This window comes from Ruditapes philippinarum, unplaced genomic scaffold (assembly GCF_026571515.1).
Source record: "Ruditapes philippinarum isolate M1 unplaced genomic scaffold, ASM2657151v2 ctg323_1_1_1_1, whole genome shotgun sequence".
Taxonomy (NCBI): Eukaryota; Metazoa; Mollusca; class Bivalvia; order Venerida; family Veneridae; genus Ruditapes; species Ruditapes philippinarum.
The window spans coordinates 411,847-428,503 of record NW_026856025.1 but is presented as its reverse complement, the minus strand read 5'-3'; the positions used below and the strand labels follow the sequence as shown (position 1 = coordinate 428,503).

The 16,657-nt window shown below is 32.9% G+C and overlaps 1 protein-coding gene across 1 annotated transcript in view; it reads left to right on the top strand.

Annotated features, from left to right (window-relative positions):
- Positions 1-791: 791 nt before the first annotated feature.
- Positions 792-16,657, top strand: part of LOC132745156 (uncharacterized) — a gene marked incomplete at its 5' end in the record, with an annotated part of 28,732 nt that continues 12,866 nt past the window's right edge. Inside the window, 3 exon segments of the mRNA XM_060733978.1 lie at positions 792-840; positions 1,253-1,357; positions 9,467-9,591. Of these exon segments, the coding sequence (XP_060589961.1) occupies positions 792-840; positions 1,253-1,357; positions 9,467-9,591 (279 nt within the window).

The window sequence follows — 16,657 nt, the reverse complement described above, 5'->3', positions numbered from 1 at the left end:
TGTTATGGAGCTCAATACTCATTTTGTAAAACATTTAAGAACAATTTTATTGCATAAATGTAAATCAGGAATTTTATTTGATTAAATATCTATCTTAGATGTTTCGTCCCATTTATATAATTCTGACGACTTTACTATATTTACGATGTATTTATTCATGCTAGCAAGTTTATGCGTTTATGCTAAGTTTAATGCGTAGGTATATACTACAATTTTATCAATGAACTGTTATTTTTCCTTTCTTTTAATCTATTATTTCATGAAAATGAACGATTTGAAATTTTCAAAGCATTAAAACATTTTTGCAAGCAATATTTTAATGATGTGTAGTCGGATGTAACAATAGCACAGAATGAAGAACTAGTCTCTATAGTGGATATTATCCGGAAGTGAATGTTGTTCGGTAAAGGCTTAACTCCTGCGGAGATATAGCTTATAACTCTGTATACATTGCAAGCAATGTATACTAAAATGCAATCAACACACATGGATTAGTATTAAATATTAATAACATTCATATATAAACATGTCATCAAGATATTTATACTTTTGTCAGATATTCCCCTCCATAAAACCATGCATTATAATGCAAGAAAAATTACTATCTGTGTCTATTCTAACATGCTCATAAAAAAGGGATTGATAGAAATATGTCAAACTACATTGAGCGTAGAAGTAATTTTCCTAAAATCAATTGGTTTAATGATGTCATATCTGAAAATATGTGGAGAATAGTGTGAAGTGACTGTTATAATGTTTAATTAAATTGTTTTATTTTCCTGCTCTTGTAGGAATAGAAAGATCACAAACACCGGAAAGTTTCAAGACAACCCTTAAATGGTAATTAATTTGAATAATTGTTCACTGGCATAAATCGGTTTCCATATTGTCTGTTCAAAATATCAGATGGAAGTTTTTATTAAATTTAAAAATGGATGAAAAACTTTCATAAAGTGCTGCAAGTACATACAGTAACATTATAAAGCTCTAATGATTAGATTAAATATTTTGTGTAGCTGAGAAAATGTTTAAAAAAACAAACAGGTTATTTGATATTTTATAGGAATTTGATGTTGCAGTTTTGACTAAATTACATTAATATTATTGTCTAGATTCTGTATGTAAAGCTCAAAGTTCAAATCAAAATGTCAATTGGAATTGATGTCTGAAAAACTACTGTTTCAAAAGCTACAGATTTCTTCTCACTTTCTTCATTAATTTTGAAATCTGATACCATTCTGCTTTAATGAAGGATGGAGGAAAGAAACAAGAACTTTTACAAAGCCTGGCAATCTGATCAGAAAACATGGTGTAGAAAGGTGGTTAGAGAACTCTCTGATGTTATAAGATGCACAAGGTATATGGCAGTATCACTGATACTACAGTAGATCTTCAGTAAGCTAAAGGTGTAGGGATTTGTGTAAAAACATATTAAGATCCATTTCAATTTAATGACAACATTTTGAGCCATCGCTGTTTACTAGTGAGTTACAAAAAGCATAATAAAACGAAAGGGTGATAACTAAACTAGCTTATAGTGACTTATCACACAACACCAGGTCTCAGAAAGTCTCACACAAAGCTTATTTGTACTGTTTATTTTTTAACTCGACATTTTTATGAAAAAAACAACAACAACAAAACAGGTATTGTTATTGTCATGTTGGCATTCCAATTGCCGTTGCTGCCTGAAAACTTTAACCTTGATATCATAACTTTTTAAGTTCTTGGCGTATTGTTTTCATACTTGACCAGGTTATAAACCTTCAAGTAGATAACCTTGACCTTCATTCATAAATGACCTTGACCTTCAAGGTCACATGTCTAAATATTGCTTGGTTTTTATTATGCCCCCGGGCATATAGTGATTGAACCGTCCATCCGTCTGACCGTACGAGATTAACCTAGAACGGCAAATTGGATATTTCTTAAGTTCTACCTGTACCAATGGCTTCTAAGTTTACACACTTACTAATCAATACAAAGTACAGGATCTGGGCAAGTTACATAACTCTGGCTTTCATATTTACCAAGTTATTGCCCTTTTCAGCACTTAGAAAATGAATAATGGTTAACCTAAAACGGCAAGTTGGAAATATCTTAAGTTCTATCTATACTAATGGCTTTATAATTTCCACACTTACTTATCAATACAAAGTACATGATATTGCCAAGTTATATAACTGTGTCATCCATATTTCCCAGTTATTTCCCTTTTTTCACAAAATAGGGCCTTGTCTGGTTAACCTATTTCGGCAAGTTGGATTTATCTTAAATTTCTCCTAATTGCTTAATTTCTTTAATGATATCTTTCATATTTAGTAGGTGGATATCTTTGATGGTCCTCTAATTTTTTGTGGAGTAAGCCGTCTCTAGGGTCAAGGTCAAGGTCACTGGTTTAAAAAATAAATATAAACATTTTTGCTCATACAACCTTTATATTTTAGTTGATGTTTTAGTTTAATACAAACATACCAAGGGAGGTCCTCCTTCTTTGGGTGTAGTAAGGGGTCATTTGGGTCAAGGTCAATGTTACCAATGTCAAGGTCACCAATGTTAAAAATAGATTTTTACATTTTTACAGGTGTATTGACCTTATTCTATAGACAGATGTTATTTATAATTGATAGAAACATAAACTTTGATGGAGTTAGTGGTCAGTTGGGTCAAGGTCACCAGTGCTAAAAATAGATTTTTACACATTTGCTCATACAGCCTTTATTAAGTGACAGATATATTTTATATTTGGTAGGAAGATAACTTGCATGGTCATCATTTTGATTGGGGTAGGGATCAGTGGGTCAAGGTCACTTGTGCTAAAAATAGATTTTTACACTTTTGCCCATACAGCTTTTATTTATTGACAGATGTATTTCATATTTGGTAGGAAGATAACTTGCATGGTATTCTTCCTTTGGATGGAGTAAGGGGTCAGTTGGGTCAAGGTCACCAGTGCTAAAAATAGATTTTTACACTTTTGCCCATACAGCCTTTATTTATTGACAGATGTATTTCATATTTGGTAGGAAGATAACTTGCATGGTATTCTTCTTTTGGATAGAGTTATGGGTCAGTTTCGTTAAGGTCACCAGTGCTAAAAATAGATTTTTACACTTTTGCCCATACAGCCTTTATTTATTGACAGATGTATTTCATATTTGGTAGGAAGATAACTTGCATGAAGTTGAATTTTTTTCATCTTCACAAGTCAGAGCAATGACTTGGCAACTTATATTTTTCACAATAACAAAATGCTATGACTTTGTCAAGCTATATGACTTGTGTTTACAATTTTTTGGCAATTTTTCTGACCATAACTGAGTGAATGGGTAAACATTTTTTGAAAAATTGCTACTGACAAGAATCTGAGCCGGGGGCATTTGTGTTTAACAAACACGTTCTTGTTTTAGCTGATTTTGCTGTTAGTGACTCTAACTTTGTTATTTTTGAATGCGTTGTCTTCAAACTTGAACATTATAATCTTTTAAGATAGACCTTTAAGTTAATCAGACAGACCTTGACCCTCAGTCATAAATGACTTGACCTTGAATCTCAAATACAGAAATTTTCATGTTTGTTTGTGTAACTGGCTATAACTTTGTTATTAATGAATGGATTGTCTTCATATTATAACATAACATTTTTTTAGGATAAGACCGTCCTGCATTTTAAACTCAAATTGACCTTGGCTCATTTATGACCTAAATTGTTGAATTTTCACTGATCTTTGCTATAATTGACTGTAACTTGGTAATTAAATCAAAGGGCTGCAAGCTCTGTGGTATTTTCTGATCTTTGCAATCTAAATCGTACTGTATATCTGTATGTGTTTTCCTGTATAAGTTTATTTTTGGCATCCGCGCCGAAGCGCGGCGCCTCTTATGGAATGAAATCAGATTTTGTGAAAGGGCGACAGCAACTTCTCGAGCCTTTTAGTCGGACATAATAAAAGCCGATCATTCCGATCAGTATGAGGGTGCTTGATTGTTAATTAAAAATTAAATGTCGCGATATATACATGTACAATGAATAGCGAACTGGAGAATTTCGCAATGCAAACATTTTCAAATGAAACGACCTTTTCCGTCAATAAATCGCTCTCTTCGGGGTATTTTTATTTATCATTTTGTAGTACACAGTAGGTTATTATGGTACATGTATCCGAAAGCTGAATAGAATGATGAGTTGATGACCTAAATATTCTGAAAATCTATTTAAAGAGGGATGTACTCCTATCGGTAATTCCCGGTCTCTCCTGGTCTATTTTGACCGGAATTTACTAGTGACCACACGTTTATTGTCCGGTTTCTCCCGGTTTTGGAGTAGATGTTTGATATCGTTACAGAACAGAACAAATATTTTACAGTTATATAGGTTTTTTTCAAAATGAATGTTTGTCACTTAGTTTGGTTACAATAATTAATAAACACATATCAACTCTCAAATTTATTGATTATTACTATACATAAACATACAATTCGAAAAAAACAAAACAACAACAACAATAGCATGTTTTATTTTATCTATATGAGATAAAAACAATAAATATGTACAATAATTGAGAAAAAAGGTACATTTTTTATGGTATTAATATGACACTATCAACTTTGAAACATTTCATATTATTTGTTATTCGTGTTTAGTAAAGATGCCGAGGAATTATTCAAAGTTACAAATTAGATTTTATGAATTATTCAATTGATTGATAATTTAAAAAATGATAAAGAAAAATACAAATGTACATGTATATGGTTTAAGAATAAACAATATTATATATTGAAAGATTAACCAGAATTTACTGACTTTTTCCAGTTAAGTTTTTACTTATAATCGTCGGTCAATATGACAATTGAATTCTTAAAACAGTAGTAAACGTAAAAACTCAGTATTAAAATAGCACATAAAACACAAAAAAGAAAAGAAAACAATATTCATAAAATCTGTTTTTTTAGCTCACCTGAGCACGAAGTGCTCAAGGGTGAGCTTTTGTCATCACTCTGCGTCCGTTGTGCGTCCTTCAAAAAATGGCGTCAAACTTTTCAAACAACATCTCCTCCTAAACCACATGGCCAATTGCAACCAAACTTTACAGAAATGATCCTTAGGTGGACCCCTTTCAAAGTTGTTCAAAAATTTAAATTCCATTAAAAAAATTTGGTTGCCATGGCAACCAATAAGAAAAACTTAAAAAAATCTTCTTCTAAAAAACCCTAAGAGCTAGAGCTTAGATATTTGGCATGAAACATCTTCTAATGAGTGCCTACCAAGTTTGTTCAAATCAAAGCCCTGGGGTCAAAATTGGCCCCGCCCCAGGGGGTCATTGATTTTCCCTATATGCATATGATATAGTAAAAACTTAAAAAATCTTCTTTTAAAGAACTCAAAGAGCTAGAGCTAAGATATTTAGCATGAAACATGTTCTAATGGGTGTCTACAAAGTTTGTTCAAATAAAAGCCCTGGGGTCAAAATTGGCCCCGCCCCAGGGGTCATTGATTTTCCTTATATGTGTATAGCAAAAACTTAAAAAATCTTCTTTGAAAAAACCCAAATAGCTGGAGTTTAGATATTAAGCATGAAACATCTTCTAGTGAGTGTCTACAAAGTTTGTTCAAATAAAAGCCCTGGGGTCAAAATTGGCCCCGCCCCGGGGGTCATTGATTTTCCTTATATGTGTATAGCAAAAACTTAAAAATCTTCTTTGAAAAAACCCAAATAGCTAGAGTTTAGATATTAAGCATGAAACATCTTCTAGTGAGTGTCTACCAAGTTTGTTCAAATAAAAGACCTGGGGTCAAAATTGGCCCCGCCCCAAGGGGGTCTTTGATTTTCCCTATATGCATACAGTAAAAACTTAAAAATCTTCTTTTTAAGAACCCAAAGAGCTAGAGCTAAGATATTTAGCATGAAACATCTTCTAATGAGTGTCTACCAAGTTTGTTCAAATAAAAACCCTAGGGTCAAAATTGGCCCCGCCCCAGGGGGTCATTGATTTTCCCTATATGCATATAGTAAAAACTTAAAAAATCTTCTTTTAAATAACCCAATGAGCTAGAGCTTAGATGTTTAGCATGAAACATCTTCTTATTGGTGTCTACCAAGTTTGTTCAAATAAAAGCCCCTGGATTAAAATTGGCCCTGACGGGGGGGGGGGAGAGTAGATCATTGTTTTTCATTATATGTGTGTAGTAAAAACTTAACATTGTGAAACATCTTCTAATGGGTGTCTTCCAAGTTTGTTCAAATAAAAGCCCTGGGGTTTAAACTGGCCCAGCTCCGGGTGCCTTTATACAGGTGAGCGACCTCAGGGCCATCATGGCCCTCTTGTTTTTATTAAAATAGATATTACAATTATTGTATAAGAAACAATTATGATCAACATGGTAATGTAACCAGTGTCATATTGTTAGTAAGTGTGAACAGATACCTTCAGAGGGGGTCTTCGCTAATAGCGATAACATAATAAGGGACAATTACACAAGTGTGGTGTTGATCATGCATTACACATATGGATTATAAATGATTGTATACATGTATATCCGTTGCTATTAATAACCACAATCATAAAGAAATAACAAGTAATATTCTAATCTCTAGCATGCCAATCAAAGTTAATAATGAACAATGTCTTTCGTCCGTTCATTCATAAGTGATATACAATTCTGGTAAAAACCAATTAACCATTGAAAAGTTTATAATCATATATCTACTAGTTCATTTTCACCTGCTGCATTTCTTGCTTGGACGCCCTTTGATGCTTTGCATCAATGCTTTTCTTGTTATGTACTATAATTCATCTTGCAGGGCACCAGAGTTCGATACTTACGGAATTTTGCATAACTACATTTGCATCAAAAATCATTTATGTTCAATTTTTATGATAGCCACACTTTATCCTTGCATATCGTGGCTATTTCCTTAACAAAGACACTAAAAAAAGAATTAAAAAAATGTTGACTCAACTGGGATTTGAACTCCAGACCTCTCACACACTAAACGAGCGTTACCCCTGCACCGCGGAGAAGTTATAAAAACAGAGGCTGAATAAAATCAAGTAATTCTAAATTTAGAATTTCCATTGCATTTCGGGTATTTAAAGCAGCACAGGCTGAATAAAATCAAGTCATTCTAAATTTAGAATTTCCATTGCATTTCGGGTTAGGGTAATTTCGAGGTATTTTGTTCAGGGTAAACCTGTTGTTTAAAATTGAAGTAAATAATTTAGCAAAAATGTACTCGCCAAAACAGTCTAACATGTAGAAACTATATATTTAACTACTCGGCAGTCAGATTTATTTGTGTAGTATTCGGTAATCGACATCGCTAAAAATAGCATTTTCATTGATTAAAATCATATTCATCCGCGTAATTTGTGAGTGTGCATTTATTGACAATTCTATAAGCCAACACTACTTTTAAAGTTTGAATGTGTAGTAATTTGTTGGACACTTGTAACAAAAATTGTTCTTTCTTTTAAATTGCTGGTTTTTAAGCAGTTTTGAGTGAGAACTACTTTGCGTTGTTAGGTCTGTTAGGAAATTTTGTGTTAGACCGTGGATGTTAGCTATGTATTTACTGATCTGCGATCAGAAAATACAAAAATGAATTATCCTCATACTTTGACAAAACATCATTTTGAACAAGACTGTCTAGAAGGTTGAACTGACCTTAACCTTTAAATGACCTTGACCGTCAAGGCCAAATTATTGAATATTGGTTAAATTGACATAATTTTGTTATTTAAGTATGGATTTTATTTATACTTGGACAAAACAAGAGTTGCTAGCAAACAAACATAGTGAATTATCGAGATGTGACATTAACCTTAAATTGACCATGACTGTCAAGGTCAAATTAATGAAATTCTCATGTTTTTTCTGTAACTGGCCCTAAATTAGTTATAATTTATAAATGGATAAACTTCATATTATGACACAACATCTTTTAGGTTAGGACCTTCATGTATGGTATATCAAACTCAAATTTTTGATACGACTTTACCACCACTGACTTGTGTTCAGGTGCGTTGTCATGCAGGAGTTTGATTCCGCGTACGCAGGTACAGGGACAGGCTGTAGTATAGTGACTAACAACAGCAGAAAGAACTGAATCTCGATAAAGGATTCCAGTAACACTCCTGCCTTCTGGTATAGGAATTCGAGCCACCATTCCCTGGCAATCAAAAAATAATGCATACATAATGCATTTTGAGGTGCGAGCTCTACGGGCAATTTGGGGCCGTCATTTTCACCGACCCACACCTTATTTTTTTCTTTACCATCAGGCTCATAAAAATAGACCCATGTTTCATCACCAGTCACAATTTCATTCATACGGTTTTGGTCAGCAATTTTGTACCTATCGAGCAGCTGTGACGCAATTCACACGTGCTCCTGTTTTTGGTCCTCAATAAGACAGTGGGGTATCCACCGGGCGCAAACCTTGGTTAACTTTATCACGCGAGTCAATATTTGAAAAACCCATGACGAATTAATGCCACATAAATCACCTATCTCCTCCACTGTCTTTAACAACATTTTTAACAGCAGCAATATTTTCGTCAGTCATTGTTGTGACTGGACGACCAGGACGGGCCGCATCTTTTGTAGTCTCTCTACCGGAGGTAAAAAGTCAAACCCATCTTCTAACTGTGGAATACGATAGGGCACTATTCCCCTAAACCTTGTCAAAGTCTGATTTAATATCAGGTACAGCAACACCAAGCAATGCGCGAATTTTACAATACACTCTTTGCTTGTCTTGAAAATTGTTCTCTTTTTCTGCCATTTTCAACTGCAGTGTACCTGACCATAGTCGATTCAACTGAACATTTCGCTCACTGCGTAGGTATTTCACGGTTTCCTCATGCATATAATTGTAGAGGACAGTCTTACCTTTCCATACATGTATAATATGTACCAATTACACTCAAATTAACGTTAAAAATTCACACTGATTAATACTTTATAAATGCCCCTCGTATATATAAAAAAAAATTTTATATTTTTTCCTCTTCCATTATATAATATGCATATGTTTATAAAAATTAAAAAAAAGTAAACTTAACTTTTAATCTTTACGATTTGTTTTAATCCTTTATCTGTTTGCTTTTAGAAAAAGTAAATAAAGTCGAGCATTGCCCCAGCCCGGCAGGGGCTCTTGTTTGCCGAGTTATGGCTATTTTTAGCCAACACATGTCATCATTGATGGCCCTTATGTTTCTCCATAAGTTGCCTTGCATATGCAAATGTCGTATCAACACACTCATTTAACAAATAGCCAACCACCTGTGAACAATTGAACAATTTACCGTAAGGTTCAGGTTGTTCTAACTTTTTTAGATTATCATCTTGTTAATTACCTTTGGGAAAGAAAAAAATGGGTTATGACTGTAACGTTCTGAATTGACTGTTGTTTAGTAATCAATAGAAGGATATCACTCATATAGGTTTTGTCTATAACTTTCAGAGAGATGTTGCTAAAAGATCAAATCAACTTTAATTTATTAAAGGACAAGTTGCAACACAGCTGCAATACTGTTGTACAACTGTTTGTGGTAGCATGTTCACTATACTGCACAGCTGATCAATACAGTAAGTTATCATTTCTTAAGCTATTCTCATACATGTGAACTTTTTTATATGATCAAGTGGGAGATTTTTCTTCAAAAAGAGGGAGATTTTAGAATTTGCAATAAACAAAGAAAGAGAAGTTCTGACATCAAAAATAGGGAGATTTCATTAATTTGTGAAAATACCCCTTATTTTAAGAAAAAATATTTGAAAATATGCCTGCAGAAAGTAGGAGTCTTCCCACTTACTTCAGTAAGAACACACTTTTAAATAACTGTTACTTTCCTTATGGGTTAAATACAGTTGAAATGTATGGTATGGTGTCCTGTTTGGGCCAGTTAAAGGACTCTTCTTGGTATGTTATATTTCTTGCCTATAGTCTTGCCCCACCTTTCTGTACTTTTATAGATAAAGTAGCAAGATTTTACATTCTCGCAAGAAACTTTTCGCGCCATTCAACATTGAATTTGTCTCATGCTTATACTTTCTCATACTTTAATCCTCGTGCCAATCAAAATGTAAAAATCTTGGCGATGATTAACCTTAATTTTTGCATGTTTTTTGCCTGAACTATAACCTATTTACAGTACCAGTGTCTATAGTGAGAGTTCTTCGAAAGAGAATGTTAAATTTTGGGGAAAACCCAATTCAAATAAAAAGGGGGCCGTTCCCTTTTTCCCCCAAAATTTTGTTTTTTCCAAGTGACTTTGGTTTAGTTAAAAACCCAAAGAGATTGAAAAATTTTTTGAATAAAATTTAAAAAGGGGGCCCTTGTTCCCTTGTAAAGGAAATCTTAAATTTTTTCCCCAAAGTCTTCTAATTTCTTAAAAGGCACGTAAAAAAGAATTTTCCCCCCCTTTTCTTTAAATCGTTAACAAGGGGGTTTTAAAAATTTGCCCCCAAAAAGGCCCCCCAAGTTTTTTTTTGGATGGGGGTTTAGAAATGAATAAATCCCAATTTGGGTTTTTGACCACCAAAAGGAAAAAAGGGGTTTCGGTTTTTTAGGGGGGGGCCCAAAATTTAAAAAACTTTTTGAAAAATTGATTTTAAATTTTCTTTTTAAATTTTTTGGGTAATTATATTTTTCGGTCCCCAATTTAAAAAAACAAAACTTTTTTTAAAAATTTTGTCCCCCAAAACTTTAAAAAAAAATTCCCTTTACCCACCCTTTTTCATATTTTGGCTAATTTGAAAATTTTAAGGAAACCCTTTTTTTTTGGGGCCCAAACCGGAAAAATAAATTTCTTTGGGAATTTTGCCCAAAAAAACCCCCCATTTTAAAAGAACAGTTTTCAATTTTGGAGGGAATTTTTCAATCCCTTCCCCCCTTTTGAAAGGAAAGGGCAAAGGGCCAATTTTTTAAAATTAAAAAAAAAAGTTTTTTTCCCCAAATTGAAAAATTTTGCCGAAAATTTTTTGCCTTTTTAAAATTTTTAACCCTTAAAACCTTTCACGGGCCCTAAGTTTAAAGCCTTTGGCCAAATTTTTTTTCTAAGGGTTTTTATTTTCCAATGGGGCATTCTTTATTTAAAAGTTAAATTTATTTAAAATTTAAAATTTGTTTTTTTAAATTTTATTGTTCTTTTCCCTTTTAAAAACGTGGGTATAAATTTCCGGATAAGTTACTCGAAATTTTTTTTTGAAAGTGTCTTCTAAAACCCGTAAAAAGACAGTTTGCTGGGAAACAAAACAATTTATCCTTTTGCCTAAAGACAATTTGTTTTTTATCCTAGCAAACTGTTTCTTATGTCTGAAAAGACATTTTTGGAAAAAAAAAACTCGTTTTTTTGTTCCAAAATTTTAAAAATTTTTGCCCAAAAAAACTTTAGGGGAGGCATTTAGTTTTCCCTTTTTTGCCCGGTTTTTTTTTTTCCGTTTTCCGCCTTCCGTCCGTAAAAATTTCCAATTTTCAACTTTGTGTCGCACGTACTCAAAAAGTATTTTGACCTAGACTCATGAAACTTTACAGGAATGTTGATCAGCATGTGTAGTTGTGGCACCTGGGGTATTTTTCGGGTCTGGATATTTTTTTAGTAAATTTTTCAAGAGTTATAGCCCTTGACTTAGTAAAATTTTTGCAATTTTCAACTTGTGTCGCATGTAACTCAAAAAGTATTTGACCTAGAGTCATGAAACTTTACAGGGAGATGTTGATCAGCATGTGGTAGTTGTGAGCACTGGGTATTTTCGTCTGGATATTTATAGTATTTTCAAGAGTTATTGGCCCTTGACTTAGTAAAATTTTGCAATTTTCAACTTGTGTCGCATTGTAAACTCAAAAAGTATTTGACCTAGAGTCATGAAACTTCACAGGAATGTTGATCAGGCATGTGAAGTTTGTGCACCTGGGGATTTTTCATCTGGATTTATTTAGTATTTTTAGAGTTATTGCCCTTGACTTAGTAAATTTTGCATTTTCATTGGTGTTGGCATGTAACTCAAAAAAAGTATATTTGAACAGAGTCATAAAACTTTACAGGAATATTGATCCGCAGCATGTGAAGTTGTGACCGGGTGTATTTTTTTCGCGTTGCTGAATTTATTTTAGTATTTTTAGAGTTATTGCCCTTGAACTTATAAAATTTTTTGCAACAATTTTCAACTTGTGTCGCATGTTATTTCAAAAGGATTTGACCTAGAGTCATTAAACCTTACAGGAAGGTCGTCGCATCAGCATATTTAGTTTTTCACCTGGGGTTTCGCTTGTGGATTTATCCAGTATTTTGTAGAGCTATTTCCCTTGACCTAGTAAAAACCGTTTCATTATGTTGTTATTTGTTCCTGAGTGCTTGAGTCAGAATCAACGAACTTTACAAGAATAATGATCAACATCACTTAGGTACAGGAATAATGATTCACATCACTGTGGAGCTATGCACCTGGGACTTTGCATGTGGATTTTTTTCAGTTTTGTTAAGAGTTATTGCCCTTGACTTACAGAAGTATAATTTTGCAATTTTCAACTTGTTCATGCATAGCTCAAAAAGTATTTCACTCGTAGGCTTGAAAGTTTACAAGAATGTTGGTCAGCATGTGTACTTATGCACCTTGTGGATTTATTCAATATTTGTAACGTTCTTGCCCAATACTTAGTAAAAGATTTTTAGTTTTCAAAAAATATTTGACCTAGAGTCATAAGATTGACAGAACAGTGGCGCGGTGGGGGTACCCGTGTCCTATAGACACATTTCTAGTTATTAGTATTAAAACATGATTATCTCTATTGATGTCTTAAACATTATAGAAAGAAAAGTTATAATAGAGGCTAACAAGAGCTGTCACAGGCGACAGCCAAGCTCGACTAATAAAATACTGGACGCAGTAAGGAGGACAAAACTATGAAAGAAAAATCAATTATGTATAATTATGTACAGTGAAAGTTGAGAAAACCGGACGGCTTTCGGACTTAGGGTTTTGTCCGGTTTTCTCAGCGGTTCGGTTTTCTCAAGGGTTCCCCTTTCCCAGCTGTTCGGGGATTTTATATTAAAACCCGGGAAAAAATGATTTTAAAAAGGAAAGCTGTATTTTTTGAAATTTTCCCAAGATTATTTTTAGGTATTTTTGGTTTAAAAATTAAGAAATGATAAAAAAAACAAGAAAAATTTTTTTTTAATTGTTTTTTGTCCCATTATTGCAATAAAAAAAAAATAAAAGAAATGGATTTAAAATAAACAGCATTTTCCCATAAATAAAATCAAGTCCGGGGTAAATCCGAAATATGTTTATTTTTTGGGTAATAGAAAATGTTTTAAAACCAACATATTTTAAATTTGTTTGTTTAAAAATAATAACATTTTTGATCAGTTTTTTTATGAAAGGTCTAGGCAAAGTTTCAATGTTTTTAATTAATTTTAACTTTGTCACTTGTAGACAGCTCTCGTCGAATTCTTTTCAGCCATGGAATAGAACTTAGCGCCGATAAATGTCGTTTCCGTTGCGTTGTCATTTTAGGAAATGAATATACAAAAAGCAAACACAGTAGAAAAATACTCTATTTTTATTCATTCTGATTTTAACTGATCAATTCCTTGTGCATTTTGGCATTTATATAAAACGATAACATCTATACATTTCAATAAATTAACCTTTGAAAAGAGACATTATAAATATCAGACAATCATTGTTCCGTCGTATTAGACACAACCAATTGATAAGTACACAAGGTTATTCACACATTCGGCGTCCGTATTGTCAGGGTAATTGTCTATATAATTAACTTTGTAGTTTCCCAATCAACCGTCCGATATTCGGTTTTTACAGATTCCGGTATTGCCAATGTTTAATACAATAGTTTGAAAAAGGGAAAATTTGGGACTGAATTATTCGTCCGGTATTTAGAGAGTTCCGATTTTCTCAGCGTCCGGTTTTCTCAAATTTCACTGTATTAAGTTATAGTAAAAAAATAACATTTGTTAACATAAATTCCAAGATCAAGGGAAATAATTCTAGAAATAGTCACGATAGAGTTATGAACCTTGTCACACAACATGTGTGTAATGATAAGAAATATATATTTGAAGTTTGAAGTCGATACCTTAAAAAGTAAAGAAGTTATATATTTCTTAAAGAAAATCCTAAGTTCAAAGAGAGATAAATCTGTAAAAATTGCTTCAAGAGTTATGAACATTGTCACATAAAATGTAATTGATGATAAGGAAAAAGTATTTGAAGTTTGAGGTAGATACCTTTAAAACTAAAAGTTATAGTAAAAAATAACATTTTTCTAGTAAAAAAATCTAAGTTTTATGGGAGATAATTTCTTGCAATATTGGTGCTAGAGTTATGAACCTTATCACATAAGATGTGGATGTTGATAAGGTACATATATTTGAAGTATGAAGTTGATCCTTTAGAAATAAATAAGTTACAGTAAAAAATAATATTTTTTAAGGAAAATTCTAAGTTCAAGGGGAGATAAATCTGAAAATATTGGTGCTAAAGTTATGAGCCTTGTCACATAAGATGGGGTTGATGATAAGGTACATATATTTGAAGTATGAGGTTGATCCCTTAAGAAATAAAGAAAGAACAGTAAAAAAATAGTATTTTTTAAGGAAAATTCTAAGTTCAAGGGGAGATAAATCTGAAAATATTGGTGCTAGAGTTATGAACCTTGTCACATAAGATGCGGATGATTATAAGGTATATATATTTGAAGTATGAGGTTGATTCCTTAAGAAATAAAGAAGTAACAGTAAAAAATAGTATTTTTTAAGGAAAATTCTAAGTTCAAGGGGAGATAAATCTGAAAATATTGGTGCTAGAGTTATGAACCTTATCACATAAGATGTGGTTGATGATAAGGAACATATATTTGAAGTTTGAAGTTGATACCTTAAGAAATGACAAAGTTATAGTGAAAAATATTTTACTGCACCAAAACTTTAATCTGAAATCTGGACGCCGACGCCGGGGCGAGTAGGATAGCTCTCCATATACTTCGTATAGTCGAGCTAAAAATCAAAGATTTGTTCAAGCATAACATCTAAAAAAACTTTTGACAAAAGTATTTTTAAGATGAAAATGCACAACAGAAAGGATCTTCACTTCTAACATTTTTAGAGTCAGGGACAAGGAATAGCATTGAAGGAGCTGAAAATTTTTGAAAAATGTCAAATGTGTACATTATGGATCAAAACTGTTTTGTCAATAAATATCAGGCAGTCCTTTTTTAGTCCCCTACCGGTTTAACCAGAGGGGACTTTAAGTTTACACACCATCCATCCCTCTTTCTGGCTGTCTGTCCGTACGAACCCAGAGGTACTTGTGTGACTTGGAGAACAATGGGTAACAGTAAATTCTCTTTGATCCTATTCAGTGTGTCTTTTTTTAAGCCTTGTGTGACAAAAAATGGCCAAAAAGATCAAAGGAAAAGTCACATAAGTACCATTTTGTGAGTACGTCCGTCTGTCAGTCCGTCCACAAAATTGGATCCCGCGATAACGCAAAAATTACTGAAAATATTTATATGAAACTTGAAATATGGGTAGATGGCAGTCTGGAGATTATGCACATCTTTTTCTTTTCTTCCTTTATTGAAACATTTGGTTGTTATGGTAACAAATAGGCTTTAAATATGGCAAATATAACTAGAACTATCGCTGAATGCGATTCATACCCCCACAAATGTCCTTGACAGAAGACCACTTGGAAAGGTGGTTAAGGGAATAACTTATGTGGCACAAATACATAAAAAGAAATTATCTCTGGTGAAAAAAAGACTAATAGTACAGGTAATAGTATAAATTTATTATCAAATTATGTTCGAAACAGTTACAAAAAACCTTTCATTTTCCCTATGTACTAAACATTTTATTTTCAAGTCAATTTTGACCTTCAAGTGTGGTCTTGACCTTAATCTGGCACAAGGGTAAGATGGGTTTTGCACATCACCCAGTTTGGTTGAACATTTGAGTAAAGTTTGAAGAAAATCCTTCCAATAGTATAGAATTTATAGAGTAGACACAATATATTGTCTAGTATTGGTTGTATGTAAATTTGAAGACTTAAAAAGGGGCATAACTTTGTCAAAATGCAATACAGAGTTATGAAACTTGAACGAACAGCATATCAGAATTGTGACCCTTCAAAAAAATATTTTAAGTTTCAAGCAAATACCTTTTCTAGATTTAGAAATATTCAAATAAACGTAAAATTTAAGAATATTTTGTAAGTCAATTTTTGACCTTAAAGTGTGACCTTGACCTTAAGCAAGCAAAAGAGTGACATAAGTTCTGCACATCCCCTGGTTGAGATGAACATTTGAGCCAAGATTGAAGAAAATCTTTCAATTAGTGTAGGACTTACAGAGCGGACATGACATACTGTGTAATATTAGATTGTTTGATATTTGACCTTCAATTGTGACCTTTACTTTGAGCTGACACATGGGCAACATGGATTCTGCACATCCCCTTGTTGAGGTGAATATTTGAGCCAAATTTGAAGAAAATCTTTCAATTAGTGTAGGACTTACAGAGCACAACATACTGTATAATATTTGATTGTTTGATATTTGACCTTCAATTGTGACCTTGACCTTGAGCTGGCACATGGGCAACATGGGTTATGCACATCCTCTTGTTAA